Source organism: Apodemus sylvaticus, chromosome 3 (genome assembly GCF_947179515.1).
Source record: "Apodemus sylvaticus chromosome 3, mApoSyl1.1, whole genome shotgun sequence".
Classification (NCBI taxonomy): Eukaryota; Metazoa; Chordata; class Mammalia; order Rodentia; family Muridae; genus Apodemus; species Apodemus sylvaticus.
The window spans coordinates 86,310,694-86,328,510 of NC_067474.1; the positions used below are offsets into that span (position 1 = coordinate 86,310,694).

The 17,817-nt window shown below is 38.0% G+C and overlaps 1 protein-coding gene across 1 annotated transcript in view; it reads left to right on the forward strand.

The window, feature by feature from the left end:
• Positions 1 to 17,817, forward strand: part of Frmd3 (FERM domain containing 3) — a 207,214-nt gene that overhangs the window by 124,011 nt on the left and 65,386 nt on the right. Inside the window, exon 6 of the mRNA XM_052176669.1 lies at positions 8,419 to 8,542. Coding sequence (XP_052032629.1) covers positions 8,419 to 8,542 — 124 coding nt within the window. The remainder of the gene's footprint in view (positions 1 to 8,418; positions 8,543 to 17,817) is intronic.

The window sequence follows — 17,817 nt, forward strand, 5'->3', positions numbered from 1 at the left end:
CTCCATGGCCTCTGCATCGGCTCCTGCTTCCTGACCTGCTTGAGCTCCAGCCCTGACTTCCTTTAGTGATGAACTACAATGTGGAAGTATAAGCTCAATAAAGCCTTTCCTCCACAACTTGCTTCTTGGTCATGATGTTTGTGCAGGAATAGAAACCCTGACTAAGCCAAATTGGTACCAGTGTAGTGTGGTATTCCTGTGACAACCTGAGCATGTTTTGGGGAGGACTGTGGAAGGACTTTGGAACTTTGAGCTAGAAAAGCCATTAGAATATTAAAAGCTCAGTGGAAAGTGCTGTAGGAGCTTGGAAGACAATGTTAAGAACAGTGCAAAAGATGGAGGCCTGGCTTGTGAAATTTCAGAAGGAAGATTAAAGACTCTTATAGTGGCCATGTTTTGATTGTGAAGATTCTGTGGTTTTGATTGGCTGGGGCTGAAGAATCAGCTGTGAGTAACAAGATACCAGAACCACAAAAGCAAACCTTTGTGTTACTGGGACTATTGATGCTGGTTAGCTGGAGCTAAGAAATTAGCAGTGATTAAAAAGAGACCAGCATCACTGAGATGAAATCTTCTTGGAAGTGTTTTCTGAGAGCACAGAGTGTGTGTTCCTGAGATAGCCACAGTTGTGCTTTGTGCTGTGTCTGGACTTGATACTGTGTAAGAATCACCCAGATGGTACTGGTTTTGAAGGCATGAAGGGGTCATGAAGAGCAGCTGAGGCTCTTGGCACAGTGAGAGGCCATGGAAGGCCATTGGTAAAGGTGCAGCCTCAGTTGCAATTGATGTCCCAGGACTTGAAGGGGTCATACATAGGAGCAGAGGCTTGTCACCCTGATGAGAGCCTATGAGAGGCTATTGGTAAAGCCTAATTACAGGGAAATCATTTGCAATGTAAATAAAAAAAAGGAAAAAAAATAAACATTTTTGAAATGTTAAAAAAAAAAAGCCTAATTACAGTGGAAGATAGCAGCATTTTGGCAATGCCAGTACCATGTGATAACCACCAAGAACAGCAGCAGCAGTGGAGTACAGGCAGCTGGAGCCTAGAAGACAAGCTGTGTGCTACAAAGGGCAGAGCTGGAGAAGTGACCCATGCCCTTGGAGGAGCCCGGAAGATTGTGAGTTGGATCCCAGACATTGGATGATTGGAGTTTTGAGTTTTGCTTTTGTTTGTGACTGTGCCCTGATATGTTTCGCTCTTGAAGGAAGAAAATATTTTAGTGGAGCCCACAGTTAAGAGACTTTGAACTTTTAAAAGACTTTGAATTTTAAAAGATATTGTACATTTTAAAGTGATTGAACTTTTAATATGTAAAGACTGTGAGACTTTTAAAGTAATTTAGATCTTGGGGATGAATAAGAAAGTAAGGTTTGAGGCTTAATAGTGATGTGTTTGTGTGTCAAGTTGACAAGGGGTCAAGTGTACTGGCTGGTTTTATGTGTCAACTTGACACAGGCTGGAGATATCACAGAGAAAGGAACTTCAGTTGGGGAAGTGCCTCCATGAGATCCAGCTGTGGGGCATTTTCTCAATTAGTGATCAAGGGGGAGGGCCCCTTGTGGGTGGTACCACCTTTGGGCTGGTGTTCTTGGATTCTATAAGAGAGCAGGCTGAGCAAGCCAGGGGAAGCAAGCCAGTAAGAAACATCCCTCCATGGCCTCTGCATCAGCTCCTGCTTCCTGACCTGCTTGAGTTCCAGTCCTGACTTCCTTTAGTAATGAACTGCAATGTGGAAGTGTAAGCTCAATAAACCCTTTCCTCCCCAACTTGCTTCTTGGTCATGATGTTTGTGCAGGAATAGAAACCCTGACTAAGACAATAGGTCATCCAGAGAAAACCAAACAGAGAAATACTGAATCTAACTGACATCATAAACCAAATAGATTTAACAGATAACTTTAAAAAATATTTCTTTCACCAAAACAGCAAAGAAAAATTATAACTTCTTCTTGCCAGGTTATGAAGCTTCCATAACTGACTTTATACTTGGACACAAACCAAGTATCAACAGATACCAAAAAATTAAATACAACCTTGCATCCTATCCAACCACCATATAGAAAGCTGGGTGTCAACAAAAACAAACAACATAAACCCTTCAAACTCATGAAAACTGAAGATCTCACTGCTGAATAAAAAAAAACAGTAAAGACAGAATTAACAAAGAAAATAAATAATTTTAAGATTAAATAAAAATGGAAATACAACATACCCAGTCTTATGATGGCAATCCAAAGAGGCAAGTTTATAGTACTAAGTGCCTACATAGAATAATTGGGGGATCTAATACTAGTAATTAAACAGCACACATGAAATCTCTAAAACAAAAAGAAGAAATAGCACCCAAAAGAAATAGAAGCCAAAACTCAGAGCTGTAATCAATATACTAGACGGAAACAAACAGAAAAACAATGCAAAGACTCAAAGAAATCAAGTGTTGGTTCTTTGGAAAAATCAGTAAGTTTGACAAATCCTTAACCAAAGTAACCAAAAGGATGACAGAGAATATTTATGTTTACAGAGTTAGAAATTACAAATGGGAACAAAATAACAGATACCAAGGAAGCTAAGAGATTCGTAAGGACATACTTTAAAAACCTGTACCCCAAATCGAAAAACTTGAAAGTAATAAATAATTTTCTCAAGAGGTACCACTTACCAAAGTTAAATCAAGCTTAGGCAAGAAGTTTACACAAAGTTATAACCACTGGTGAAATAGAAGCAGTCATTACAATTCTCCCACCCAAAAAAGAGCACGGAGTTACGTGGCTTTAATATAGAGTTCTACCAGATTTTCAAAGAAAAGCTAACCCCAATACTCTACAAAAGTAGTTGTCTATCTTCCTAATGCTATAACCCTTTAATATAGTTTCTCATGTTGTGTTGACCTCCAATTATATAATTATTTTCATTGCTACTTCATAACCGTAATTTTGCTATTGTTAAAACCATAATGTAAATATCTAATATGCCAGATATCTAATATGCAATTCCTATGTAAAGGTCATTTGACCTCCCCTCCAACAAAAAAATTGTGGCCCATGGGTTTAGAACTGCTACTGTACAAATTATTTCATAAAATAGAAACAGAAGGAAGATTGCCCAATTCTTTTTCAAGCCCTCAGTTCCCCTAATATCTAATTCACCTAATAATCCAACAAAGAAAGAGCAATCTCCCTTATGGACAAAAATGCTAAAATTTTTCAATAAAATACTTGCAGATCATCAACCTGAGGAAGTAAGTTTCATCCCAGAGATGCAGAAATAATTCAACATACATAAATATAATCCAGCATGAAAACAAACTGAAAGTCAAAAGCCAAGTGATCATCTCATTAAATACTACAAAGGTCTATGACAAAACCAACAACCCTTTATCATATCCTGGAGAAATGAGGGATACAGATCATAACTCACTGTAATAAAGGCCAAAGTGATCATCAACTTAAATGGAGAGAAACTCAAAATATGTCCACTAAAATTAAAAAGACAAAGTTGTTCATTCATTCCATACTTATTCAATATAGTACTTGACAGCTAGAGCAATAAGACACTGGAAGACATCAAGGGGTGTAAAAAGGAAGAGTAAAAGTTAAAGTATGTTTATTTTAAGATGATATGATAGTACATGTAAATGACCCTAAAAATTCTACCAGAAAACACTTTTAGAAAACTACCAGGATATAGAAGTAAGTCACAGAAATCAGTAGCTTTCCTCTGCTTCCTATATATAAATGACAGATGGACTGAGAAAACAATCACAGAAATTCCTTTTCACAATGTTGTTAAAATTATAAAATATCTTGGAGTAACTCTAATCAAGCAGTTGAAAAGTTTTAAGATAAAAACATTAAGACATTAAAGAGAGAGACTAAAGAAATTATTAGAACACAGAAAAGATCTCACATGCTCATGGATCACTAGCATTAATATTGTGAAAATGGCCATCCTACTAAAAGCAAACTAGAGATTCAATGCAATTCCCATCAAACATCTAACATAATTTCTTACAGAACTTAAAAGGACAATGTTCAGTTTCATATGGAGACAAAAATCCCAAGGTAGCTAAAACAATCCTGAATAATGAAAGAACTACTGGGGGTCTCACAATTCCTGATCTCTAATTGTACCACAAAGCTACAGTAATAAAACTACACAGAAAAACATTCCTGAGTCTCAAAGGACCAGTTTAGCAGGTATCTAGGCTTTTGTTCTTTCTTCCTGACAAGTTATGGGTAATAAAGTGCAAGTGGCTGGTGATGCTGTGTCATAAGACAGTCTTTAATCATCCTTTTCAACCCTTACTAAATATTAGATTCGCAAGGGGGAGCTCTCATCCTTATAATCCACTATATACACAAACTCAAAGGAAAAAAATACACACAAGATCATTTCATTAGGTGCTGAGAAAGCATTGACAAAACCCAATAACCCTTCACCATAAAAGTCTTGGAAAGATCAGGAATTGAAGGCCCATGCCTAAACATAGTAAAAACAATATACAGCAAATCAGTAGCCATCAAACTAAATGGAAAGAAACCTGAAGCAATCCTACTAAAATCAGGGACTAGACAAGGCTGCCCACTCTCTCCTTATCTATTTAATATAGTACTCAAGTCCTAGCCAGAGCAATTACACAATAAAAGAGAATTAAAGGGATACAAATTGGAAAGGAAGAAGTATACTTAAGTATAGTATATTTAAGTGACCCCAAAACTCTACCAGAGAACTCCTAAACCTGATAAACAACTTCAGCAAAGTGATTGGATATAAAATTAAGTCAAACAAAACTGTAGCCTTCCTAAACTCAAAGGATAAACAGGCTGAGAAAGAAATTAAGGAAATGACACCCTTCACAATAGCCAAAACAATATATAGTATCTTGGTATGACTAACCAAACAAGTGAAAGATCTGTATGAGAAAAACTTCAAGTCTTTGAAGAAAGAAATTGAAGAAAATCTTAGAAGATGGAAAGATTGCCCATGCTCATGGATTGCCAAGATTAATATAGTAAAAATGGCCATCTTGCTGAAAGCAATCTAGAGATTCAATGCAATCCCCATCAAAGTTCCAACTCAATTCTTCACAGAGTTAGAAAGAGCAATTTCCAAATTTATCTGAAATAACAAAAAAACCCAGGATAGCAAAAACTATTCTCAACAATGAAAGAACTTCTAGGGGAATCACCATCCCTGACCTCAAACTGTACTACAGAGCAAATGTGTTAAAACTGCATGGTATTGCTACAATGACAGGCAGGTAGATCAATGGAATAGAATTGAAACCTCAGAAATGAACCCACACGCCTACAGTCACTTGATCTTTGACAAAAGAGCTAAAACATCTAGTGGAAAAAAGACAGCATTTTCAACAAATGGTGCTGGTTCATTTGGCAATTAGCATGTAGAAGAATGCAAATTGATCCATTCTTTTTCATTTATTAGATATTTTCTTTATTTACATTTCAAATGTTTCCCCTCTCCTCTTTTCCTCACTGAAAAACCCTATCCCATCCCCCTCCCTTTGCTCACGAACACACCTACTCCCTGTTCCCTATACTGGCATTTCCCTACACTAGGGCAATGAGCCTTCACAGGTCCAAGGGCCTCTCCTCTCATTTATATCTGACAAGGCCATCCTCTGCTACACATGCATCTGATATCAACCAAGTAGAAACAAAAAAATTGATCCATTCTTATCTCCCTGTACAAAGCTCAAGTCCAAGTGTATCAAGGACCTCCACATAAAACCACATACACTGAATCTAATAGAAGAGAAACACATGGGAAAAGGGGAAAGTTCCTGAGCAGAACACCAGTAACTTATGCTCTAAGATCAAGAATCGACAAATGTGACCTCATAAAATTGCAAAGATCCTGTAAGGCAAAAGACACTGTCAATTGGACAAAACCACAACCAACAGATTGGGAAAAGACCTTTATCAACCCTACATCTGATAGAGGGCTAATATCCAATATAAACAAAGAACTCAAGAAGTTAGACTCCAGAGAACCAAATAACCCTATTGAAAAATGGGGAACAGAACTAAACAAAGAAATCTCAACTGAGGAAACTCAAAGGGCTGAGAAGCACCTAATGAAATGTTCAACCTCCTTAGTCATCAGGGAAATGCAAATCAAAACAACCCCGAGATTCCACCTCACACAAGTCAGAATGGCTAAGATGAAAAACTCAGGAGACAGCAGGAACACTCCTCAATTGCTGGTGGGATTACAAGCTGGAAATCAGTTTAGTGGTTCCTTAAAAACTGGATATAGTACTACCTGAGAACCCAGCTATACTACTCCTGGGAATATACACAGAAGATGCTCCAACATATCACAAGGACACATGCTCTACTATGTTCACAGAAGCCATATTTATAGTAGCCAGAAGCTGGAATGAACCCAGATGTCCCTCAGTAGAGGAATGGATACAGAAAATGTGGTATATTACTCAGCAATTAAAAACAATGAATTCATGAAATTCTTAGGCAAATGGTTGGATCTGGAAAATATCATCCTAAGTGAGGTAACCTAATCACAAAAGAATACACATGGAATGCAGTCACTCATAAGTGGCTATTAGCTCAGAAGCTCTGAATACCCAAGACACAATACATATATCAAATGATTCCCAAGGAGAATAAAGGAGAGGGCTCTGGTCCTGGAAAAGCTTGATGCAGCAATGTAGGGGATTACCAGGACAGAGAAATGGGAGGGAGTTGATTGGGGAATGGACAGAGGGAAGAGGGCTTATGGGACTTATGGGGAGGGAGGAACCAGGAAAGGGGAAATCATTTGGAATGTAAACAAAGAATGTAGAAAATAAAATAAAATAAAATAAAGACCTTCAGTAATGATTTTTTAAAAAAGAAGAAGAAGAAGGGCAACAAAATACCCATGGGAGGAGATTTAGAGACAAATTGTGGAGCAGAGACTGAAGGAAAGGCCATCCAGAGACTGCCCCTCCTGGGGATCCATCCCATATACAGTTACCAAACCCAGACCTTATTGTGGATGTCAACAAGTGCTTGCTGACAGGAGCCTGATATAGCTGGCTCCTGAGAGGCTCTGCCAGTGCCTGACAAATACAGAGGTAAATGTTCTCAGCCAACCATTGGACTGAGCACAGGGTTCCCAATGGACAAGTTAGAGGAAAGACTGAAGGAGCTGAAGGGGTTTGCAAACCAGAGGATGAACAATAATATCAACCAACCAGACCCCCAAACTCCCAGGGACTAAGCTACCAACTTAGGAGTACACATGTGGGACCCATGGCTCCAGCCACATATGTAGCAGAGGATGGCTTTGTTGATCATCAATGGGAGGAAAGGCCCTTGGTCCTGTGAAGGTTTGACGCTCCAGTGTAGGGGAATGTAAGGACAGGGAAGCAGGAATAGGTGAGTTGGTGAGCATGGGGAGGGAGGATGGGATGGGGGGTTTTTGGAGGGGGAATGAGAAAAGGGGATAACATTTGAAATGTAAATAAAGAAAATATCTAATAAAGAATAAATTACAAATACTTTGAGATATCATCATCTTATCGTGATTAGAATGGCTAATATTAAAAAAAAAAAAAAAAAAAAAAAGCAAGTGGTGTTGACCAATGCTGGGGAAAGGGGAACATTTAACTCACTGCTCATGAGGCTGCAAACTGCTGCAGCCAATATGGAAATCAGAGGAGGTTCCTCAAAGAGCTCTAAAAGGTCTATCTTAAAGCCTTATATAAATACCTTATGTAATAACAACATGGGGTTTTGATGTTTGGATTTTATTGTTTCCAAATTCAGGATGGGGGAGGTGGGGTGTGGGGGGGGGATGTGTGTGTCTGTGTCTGTCTGTGTATGTGTTTGTGTGTGTGTGTGTGTATGTGTTATGACCTTCATATATAATTTTATGAGAACACTCAAAATCTATTCTACTAAGTTTTAAAAATAGTATACATTCTTCTAAGTCTATTCACAATGTAGTGTAACAGATCTATTGACTATCTCTTGTACATGATTTTGTACCCTTTGACTAGTTCTGAAGGATGCTATTTTGAATAATAACTGATTTAACTACTAACATTTAGTGGCTAAAAAGTCCCGTGAATCTCAAGAAACATGAAAGAATAAAATGAATTACTCAGCATCCTAAGTGCCAATAGTGCCCTAATAAAAAACAACAATGATTTAAACTATTTTATGACATAGAAAATGAGGCACAGGAAGGATTAACCACCACCCACACTCACATAGCCAGATATGAATATGAATATGTCTCTGGAAACAGAGGCTGGTGCTTCTCCCATAAGTACAAATGAATGTAAGTTCAATTTATTTTATTGTGAATGGTGGAAGAGAGTGTATATGTTTGTGATTGCGTTGTTTTTCATTTCGCTCTTTTTCTCCCATTTTTGATGGTGACAGCGGAGTTTGGTGATTACTACCCTGATGAGCATCCAGAGAATTATCTCAGTGAGTTTGAGATTTTTCCCAAGCAGTCACAGAAGTTGGAAAGAAAAATCATGGAAATTCATAACAATGAACTCAGGTAATTTGAGTGAAAATCTAAAGATGAAAAGCATCCTTACAATGTAGAAAGTGGAAATCATGTGAACCCAAATTATTTGAACAGTGAAAAGGCAGCTTGAGATTACAGAGAAATGTTTCTGAGATGCTAAATGACGACTTTAGCTAAATGACGACTTTAGCTAAAGTCGTCATTTAGCATCTCAGTAGTATAAGACTTTTCCAAGATAGCCATCAGAAGTTAGAAAAGTCATATATTTTATTATATAAATACATTCCTAACTCGAGTTTTTGAAAATAATTCTGATGTTAATAAGCTATCTTTTTAATGTAAATTTTGTTTTTTCCTTTTTTTTATTGAATCTCATCTTCATTTACATTGCCAAAACCTTTCCCGATTTCCCCTCTTCCCAAAGACCCCCAACCCCTCCTATCTTCCCCTTGCCACCACATATATGCCCCTCCTCAAAGCACACTCCCACCTCCCCCCATTGGTTTCCCTTTGTTGGGGCCTCTGTTGAGCCTTTACCTGACCAAGGACCACGCCTCCCACTGATGCCTAAGAAAGCCTTCCTCTGCCATAGTTTTGACTGGAAACATGTGTACCCCTTGGTTCATGTTCAGTTCCTGGGAGTCCTTGGGCATCTGGGTGGATGAAATCGTTGTTCTTCCCATGGAGCTATAAGCTCCTCCTGACCATCCTCCAGCTCCTCCATTGGGGACCCCACACCCAGTCCAATAGTTGGCTGCTAGCATCTGCCTTTGTATTTGTAAGGCTCTGGCAGGGCTCCTCCAGAGACAACTATTGCATCCTCCTTTTGGTATGCACTTCTTGTCATCTATAGTAGTGTTTGGGTTTGGTGACTGTTTATAGGATGAATCCCCAAATAGGGCAGTTTCTGTGTGGTCTTTACTTCAGTCTCTGTTCCACACATTGTCTCCCTTATTGCTCTTGTGACTATTTTGTTCCCTTTCTTAGAGGAACTGAAGCACCCTCACTTAAGCCCTCCTTAAACTTCCTGGGCTGGGTGAATTGTAACTTGTATATTTTAAGCTTTTGGGCTAACATCTGCTTATTAGTGAGTGCACACCATGTGCATTCTTTTGTGATTGGGTTACCTCCATCAGAATGACACTTTCTAGTTCCATCCATTTGCCTAAGAATTTCATGAATTCATTGTTTTTAATAGCTGAATAGTACTCCATTGTGTATATATACCACATTTTCTGTATCCATTCCTCTGTTGAGGGACATCTGGGTTCTTTCCAGCTTCTGGCTATTATAAATAAGGCAGCTATGAACATAGTGGAGCGTGTGTACTTATTACATGTAGGAGCATCTTCTGGGTATATGCCCAGGAATAGTATAGCTGGGTCCTCAGGTAGTACATTGTCTAATTTTCTGAAGAATTTCAAAATTGATTTCCAGAGTTTTTAACCAGCTTAAAAGCCTACTAAAAATGGAGAAGAGTTCCTTTTTCCCCACATCCTCTCCAGCAGCTGCTGTCCTGGGTTTTTCACCTTAGCCATTCTGACCTATGTGAGGTGGAATCTCAATGTTGCTTTGGTTTTCATTTCCCTGATATCTAAGGATGTTGAACATTTCTTTAGGTGCTTTTGAGACATGTGAATTTCCTGAGTTGAGAATTCCCCGTTTAGCTCTGTACTCCATTTTAATAGGGTTATTGACTCTCTGGAGACTAACTTCTTGAGTTCTTTGTATACACTGAATATTAACCCTCTATCGGATGTAGGATTAGTAAAGATCTTTTTGCAATTTGTTGGTTGCCATTTTGTCCTACCGACCTTGTCCTTTGCCTTACAGAAGCTTTGCAGTTTTCTGTGGTCCCATTTGTCGATTCTTGTTCTTAGAGCATAAGCCATTGGTGTTCTGTTCAGGAACTTTCCCCCTGTGCCCATGTGTTCAAGATTCTTCCCCCACTTTCTCCTCTATAAGCTTCAGTGTGTCTGGTTTTATGTGTAGATCCTTGATCCACTTGGACTTGAGCTTAGTACAAGGAAATAAGAATGGGTCAATTTGCATTTTTCTGCATGCTGACATCCAGTTGATCCAGCAGCATTTGTTTAAAATGCTCTCGATTTTCCACTGGCTGTTTTTAGCTTCTTTGTCAAATATCAAGTGGCCTTATGTGTGTGGGTTCTTTTCTGGGTCTTCAATTCTATTCCATTGATCTTCCTGCCTGTCTGCATACCAATACCATTTTTTTTAATCACTATTGCTCTGAGGTAGAGCTTGACTTCAGGGATGATGATTCCCCCAGGAGATCTTTTGTTATGGAGAATAGTTTTTGCTATCCTAGGTTTTTTTTTGTTATTCCAGATGAATTTGAGAATTGCTCTTTCTAAATCTATGAAGAATTGATTTGGGACTTTGATGGGGATTGCATTGAATCTGTAGATTGCTTTCAGCAAGATGGCCATTTTTACTATATTGATCCTGCCAATCCATGAACATGGGAGATCTTTCCATCTTCTGAGACCTTCTTCAATTTCTTTCTTCAGAGGCTTGAAGTTCCGTCATATAGATCTTTCACTTGCTTCATTAGGGTCACACCTAGGTATGAAATATTATTTGTGTCTATTGTGAAGGGTTTCATTTCCCTAATTTCTTCCTCAGCCTGCTTATCCTTTGAGTAAAGGAAGGTTACTGATTTGCTTGAGTTACTTTTATATCAAGCCACTTTGATGAAGTTGTTTATCAGCTTTAGGAGTTCTCTGGTGGAGTCTTGGGGTCACTTAAGTATACTATCGTATCATCTTCAAATAGTGATACTTTGACTTCTTCCTTTCCAAATTGTACACCCTTGACCTCCTTTTGCTGCCTAATTGCTCTGGCTAGAACTTCAAGTACTATATTGAATAGATAGGGAGAGAGTGGGCAGCCTTGTCTGGTCCCCGATTTTAGTGGGATTGCTTCAAGTTTCTCTTCGTTTAACTTGATGCTGCCTACCGGTTTGCAGTATATTGCTTTCACTATGTTTAGGTATGGGCCTTGGATTCCTGATCTCTCCAAGACTTTTATCATGAAGGGATGCTACCTTTTGTCAAAAGCCTTTTCGGCATCTAATGAAATGACCATGTGGTTTTTTCCTTTAGTTTGTTTATGTTGTGGATTACATTGACGGATTTCTGTATATTGAACCATCCCTGCATCCCTGGGATGAAGCCTACCTGATGGTGATTAATTATAGTTTTGATGCATTCTTGGATTTGATTGGTCAGGATTTTGTTCAGTATTTTTACATCAATGTTCATGAGGGAGATTGTTCTGAAGTTCTCCTTCCTTGTATGGTCTTTGTTTGGTTTAGGTATAACCATTATTGTGGCTTCATAGAATGAGTTGGGTAGTGTTCCTTGAGTTTCTATTTCATTGAATAGTTTGAAGATTATCAGTATTAACTATTCTTTGAAGATCTGATAGAATTCCCCGCTAAACCCATCTGGTCCTGGGCTTTTTGTTGTTGTTGTTTGATGGGAGACTATTAATAACTGTTTCCTCAGGACTTATGGGACTATTTAGATGGTTTATCTGATCCTGTTTTAATTTTAGCACCTGGTATGTATCTAGAAAGATGTCCATTTTGTTCACATTTTCAAACTTTTATGAGTATAAACTCTTGTAGTAGGTTCTGATGATTTTTTGATTTTCCACAGTTTCTGTTGTTATGTCTCCCTTTTCATTTCTGATTTTATTAGTTTGGATACTATCTCTGTGCCCTCTGGTTAGTCTAGCTAAGGGTTTATCTATCCTGATGATTTTTTCAAAGAACCAGCTCCTTGTTTTGTTGTTTCTTTGTATAATTCTTCTTGTTTCTTTTTGGTTGATTTCGGCCTTAAGTTTGATTATTTCCTGCAGTCTACTCCTCTTGGGGGTATTTGCTTCCTTTTGTTCTAGAGCTTTCAAGTGCACTGTCAAGCTGTTAGTGTAAGTTCTCTCCATTCTCTTTTTGGAGGCACTCAGAGCTATGAGTTTTCCTCTTAGCACTACTTTCATTATGTCCCACAAATTTTGGTATGATATATCTTTATTTTAGTTCTTCATTAAGTTCTAAAAAGTCTTCAATTTATTTCTTTATTTCTTCCTTGACCAAGCTATCATTGAGAAGAGCACTGTTTAAAGTCCATGTGTATGTGTGTTTTCCATTGCTTTTTGTTTGAGCTTAAGACCAGCCTTAGGCCATGGTGATCTGATAAGATACATGGAATAATTTCAATATTTCTATATCTGTTGAGGCCTGTCTTATGACCAATTATATGGTCAGTTTTGGAGAAGGCACCATGAGGTGCTGAGAAGAAGGTATATTCTTTTTCATTAGGGTGGAATGTTCTATAAATATCTGTTAGATCTATTTGGTCCATAACTTCAGTTAGTTTCACTGTATATCTGTTTAGTTTCTGATTCCATAATTTCTCCATTTTTGAGAGTGGGATGTTGAAGTCTCCCACTATTATTGTGTGGGGTACAATGTGTGCTTTGAGCTTTATTAAACTTTCTTTTATGAATGTGAGTGCCCTTGTATTCAGAACATAGATGTTCAGAATTGAGAGTTCATCTTGGTAGACTTTACTTTGACCAGTATGTAGTATCCCTCCTTGTCTTTTTTGAAAACTGTTGATTGAAAGTCAATTTTATCCTATATAAGAATGACCACTCCAGCTTGTTTCTTGGGACCATTTGCTTGGAAAATTGTTTTCCAACCTTTGACTTAAATAGTGACTGTCTTTGACACTGAGGTGTGTTTCTTATATGCAGCAAAACGTTGGGTCCTATCTATGTATCCAGTCTGTTAGTCAATGTCTTTTTATAGGGGAATCAAGACCACTGATATAAAGAGAGATTAAGGAAAAGTGATTGTTGCTTACTGTTATCTTCTTAGTTAAAGGTGAAATTCTGGTTGTGAAGCTATCTTCTATTGGGTTTGTTGAAAGATTACCTTATTGATTTTTCTAAGGTGTGGTTTCCTGCCTTGTGTTGGTATTTTCCACCCGTTATCCTTTGCAGGACTGGATTTGTGGAAAGATATTGTGTAAATTTGCTTTTGTCATGGAATTTCTTGTTTTCTCCATCTATGGTAATTGAGAGTTTTGCTGGGTATAGTAGTCTGGGCTGACATTTATGCTCTCTTAGGTCTATAAGACAACTACCCAGGCTCTTCTGGCTTTCATAGTCTCTGGTGAGAAGTCTGGTGTAATTCTGATAGGTCTGCCTTTATATGTTACTTGACCTTTTTCTCTCACTGCTTTCAATATTCTTTGTTTAGTGCATTTGGTGTTTTGATTATTATGTGACGAGGGGAGTTTCTGCTCTGGTCCAATCTGTTTGGGGTTCTGTAGGCTTCCTGTATGTTCATGGGCATCTCTTTTTTTAGGTTAGGGAAGTTTTCTTCTATAATTTTGTTGAAGATATTTATTGGGCCTTTAAGATGTAAATCCTTGCCTTCTTCTATACCTACAATCCTTAGGTTTGGTCTTCTCATTGTGTCCTGGAGTTCCTGGATGTTTTGGGTTACAAGCTCTTTGCATTTTGTGTTTTCTTTGACTGTTGTCAATGTTTTCTATAGAATCATCAGCATCAGAGATTCTTTCTTTTATCTCTTGTATTCTGTTGTTGATGCTTGCATATATGACTTCTGAATTCTTTCCAAGGATTTCTATCTTCAGAGATGTCTCAATTTGTGATTTCTTTATTGTTTCTATTTCCATTTTTAGATCCTGGATAGTTTTTTTTCAGTTCCTTCACTTGTTTGTTTTTTTCCTGAAATTCTTTAAGGAATCTTTGTGTTTCCTCTTTAAGGGCTTCTACCTTTTGACCCATGTTCTCCTGTGTTTCTTTTAGGGATTTTTGTGTTTCCTCTTTAAGGATTTCTACATATCGGCCCACGTTCTCCCGTATTTCTTTAAGGGATTTTTGTGTTTCTTCTTTAATGGATTCTACCTTTTGATCCATATTCTCTTGTATTTCTTTAAGGGATCTTTGTGCTTCCTCTTTAATGGCTACTACCTGTTGACCAATGTTCTCCTGTATTTCTTTAAGGGAGTTATGTCCTTCTTGAAGTCCTCCATCAGCAATATGAGATGTGATTTTAAATCTAGCTCTTGCTTTTCTGATGTGATGGAGTATCCAGGATGTGCTGTTGTGGGAGAACTGGGTTCTGATTTTGCCGTGTTGCCTTGGTTTCTGTTGGTAATGATCTTGCATTTGCCTTTGGCCATCTCATTATCTCTGGTGTTAGCTAGTCTTGCTGTCTCTATCTTCTCTGTCCTGCAGGCTTATGCTTCTGTACTCATGGGGTTCCCTTTCTCTCCAATGCCCTGCAAACAGCTGGTTCTCCAGGAAGTATCAGGTGATGGGATCTCCCCTATGGCAGACTTGGCAAGGGTCAAATGTCCTGCAGGCTGCTAGTTCTCAAATGTTCTGCTGCTCCTGGATCTCTAATGCCCTGCTGATGCTGGTTCTCGAATGCCCTGCTCCTGCCAGTTCTCTAGAGACTATCAGGAAGCAGAAGTGGCACAGATCTACCACATCCAACAGAATGGGGCAGTGGTGGGGAAGGAAGGATGGGTAGAAGGGGACAGAAAGGGAGTGGTGATCTAGAGGTTGCTGGGTAGTGAGTCCCAGAGAGGCTCTGGGCCTCTAGGGGTTGGGGGGGGGGTGATTCTCACCGAATGCCCTGCTCCTGCCAGTTCTCTAAAGAGTATCAGGAAGTAGGATCCTCCCTGTGTCAGAAGTGGCAGGTCTGCCACATCCAACCAGAATGGGGCAGTGGCGGGAAACTTCATCTTTACACTTTACCATCAATGGAAGCCAGGAGAGGACCTTAAACAGAGCAGAACCTAGAGACAAGAGCTGATGCAGAGGCCATGGAGGAGTGCTGCTTACTTACTGGCTTGTAACTTGTGACTTTTCCAGTGTGTTTTCTTATAAAACATACAGCTACTAGCCCATGGATGGCCCCACCTGGATAGTCTGACCACTCCCCCACTGATCACTAAGTAAAAAATTTCCACACAGGCTTACCTACAGCCTATTTTCCTGGAGGTACTTTCTTAATTGAAGTGTCCTCCTCTCTGCTGACACTAGCTTGGTTCAACTTGGCATAAAGCTATCCAGGATAACTACATAAAAATAAATTCAAATCATATTAAATTTAAATTTAAGACCTGACACTATGATGCATATGGATTTTAATATTTTAGTTTTATCTTCAGTTTTCTTTTGTCTTAAACTTATGGAAACAGAGTCATTCAGTACTTAGTAGTGTGTCTAGGTTCTTTGGTTCTTTATACTTGTGATATTAACCCATTTTCTGTATGTCAGTTCTTTTGATTTATTTATTTTTATGGCTGTGCAATATTACATCTTATATCTACTCTACTCTTAATAGATGTACATTCACATTGCTTTCTCTATTTTTCTATTACAAATACTACAACATGAAGCATATATTTCTTAGAATAATGCATACAATTAATTGTGTTGCTTATAGAACTATAAGTGGAATTATAATAATTTATCATAAATATATTTTAGCAAATAATGCCAGAATTGTTTTTATGTTAGTTATACCAATTTGCTTTTCCTAATCAGCACAGGGAATTTGTTTTTGTTGTGTACCATCACCTGTGCTAGCTTTTGTAGTCATTTCAGTTTTAGTATGCTCAGATATGTTAATGGTTTCTTATAGTTGTAAGTTATGTTTTGTTTATTGTAAAGAGGCTGAGTATATTTTTATACAGTTGTTGACTATTTATACTGCCTACTTGTTTAGTGTTTGTCATGACATTGGTCCATTTTTCCTTCATTATTTGTATATTTTTTAATGCTTTTTATCATCATTAGGAGTTTTTAACGTGTTTTAGATACTAGTACAGATTGCTGATATTTTCTCCCATGCTGTGACGTGCCTGTTCATATGTTGGATATCAATCTCTGATTAGTAGAGATCCATGAGTTTAATATCCTCTGCAGTTGGGCAGCCCTGGAACTCACTGTCATTTAATATTAAGTTTGGTGGTTATAAATTAGGTATCCATCAGACATAAAAAGGGTGGAGGCATAGTCACAAAAATACCATGTAGGAAAGGGAAAGTTAATCACCTTCCATTTTAATCTATTTCATTTCCTATTGTTAATACAAAATACTAGAGGCTGGGTGCAATATTTAGAAATAGATTTAGCTCCCACTATTATAGATTCAAGAACATGGCGTGATCATGTTTACCTCTTGCTGTGTTGCCACACTAGAGATGTGCTAAGCACATGTCTGGGAGTGCAATGAAGCAGAACAAGAGGCAAGTTATTCAGGGGCTAGGCTCTCTGTTTCTGTCTCTCTGTATGTGTGTGAGAGTGGGGTGTGTGTGTGTGTGTGTGTGTGTGTGTGTGTTTCTTTGTGTGAGTATAGTTGCATGCTTGCAGAATGGCACAGAACTGTGCAGAAACAACACTGGTATCTCTACTTGCTTTCCAAATTATTTGAGAAAGAGTCTTATTTTTTCCCTGTTATGTACACCGTACTAGCTGTATGTCTGGGAGATTTTTCAGGGATTTTTCTCTCTCCACCACCCATGTTGCAATAGGTGCATACTATTATGTCTGTCTTTTACATGAGTTCTATGAATTCAAACTCAAGTCCTCATCCTTTAACAACAAGAAAATTATACAGAAAGCCATCATGCTTAGTGATGGGAGTAGCTTGGATTCTCTGTAGTACCTGTGAGACATTCGTGTGAGTCAGAACATAGTCCCAGTGGACAAGCCAATTCTTCCTGAATCTGTATTTTCTAACCCCACTTTCTCTGTAGCTTGTTTACCTAAATAGGGGACAGTTCTAGAATTAATATTTGAAATTTTCTCCTATGATTCTGGGCTCTTTGTATAATTGTTTATACTTTTTGTACCTAGAAGGTTCTGTTTAGAATCATTGACAGAAGAACAAGATTACCAACTTTTTAGTCTGAATAAGAAATATTCATCCTGAATAGTCTTTTGAAATATGTAGTAAAGAAGAGATTTTGAATTTTGTTTTATATTAGTATTTAATTTGTTTGGGACATCCTTACTGTTAACTTGATAACACTGACTAACTGTATACTCATTAGAGTGGAAAATATACAGCAGTATATTTTTGAACAATTAGCTACCAAATATGACATTCATAAAGGGTTCTACATGGTGAGAAATACTGATAGATGTACCCAGTGATATTGATGTAAGGGTCTTTATTCTATATTTAACTTATAAAATAGCATTTGATTGATTAAAGGGACTACTTGCTT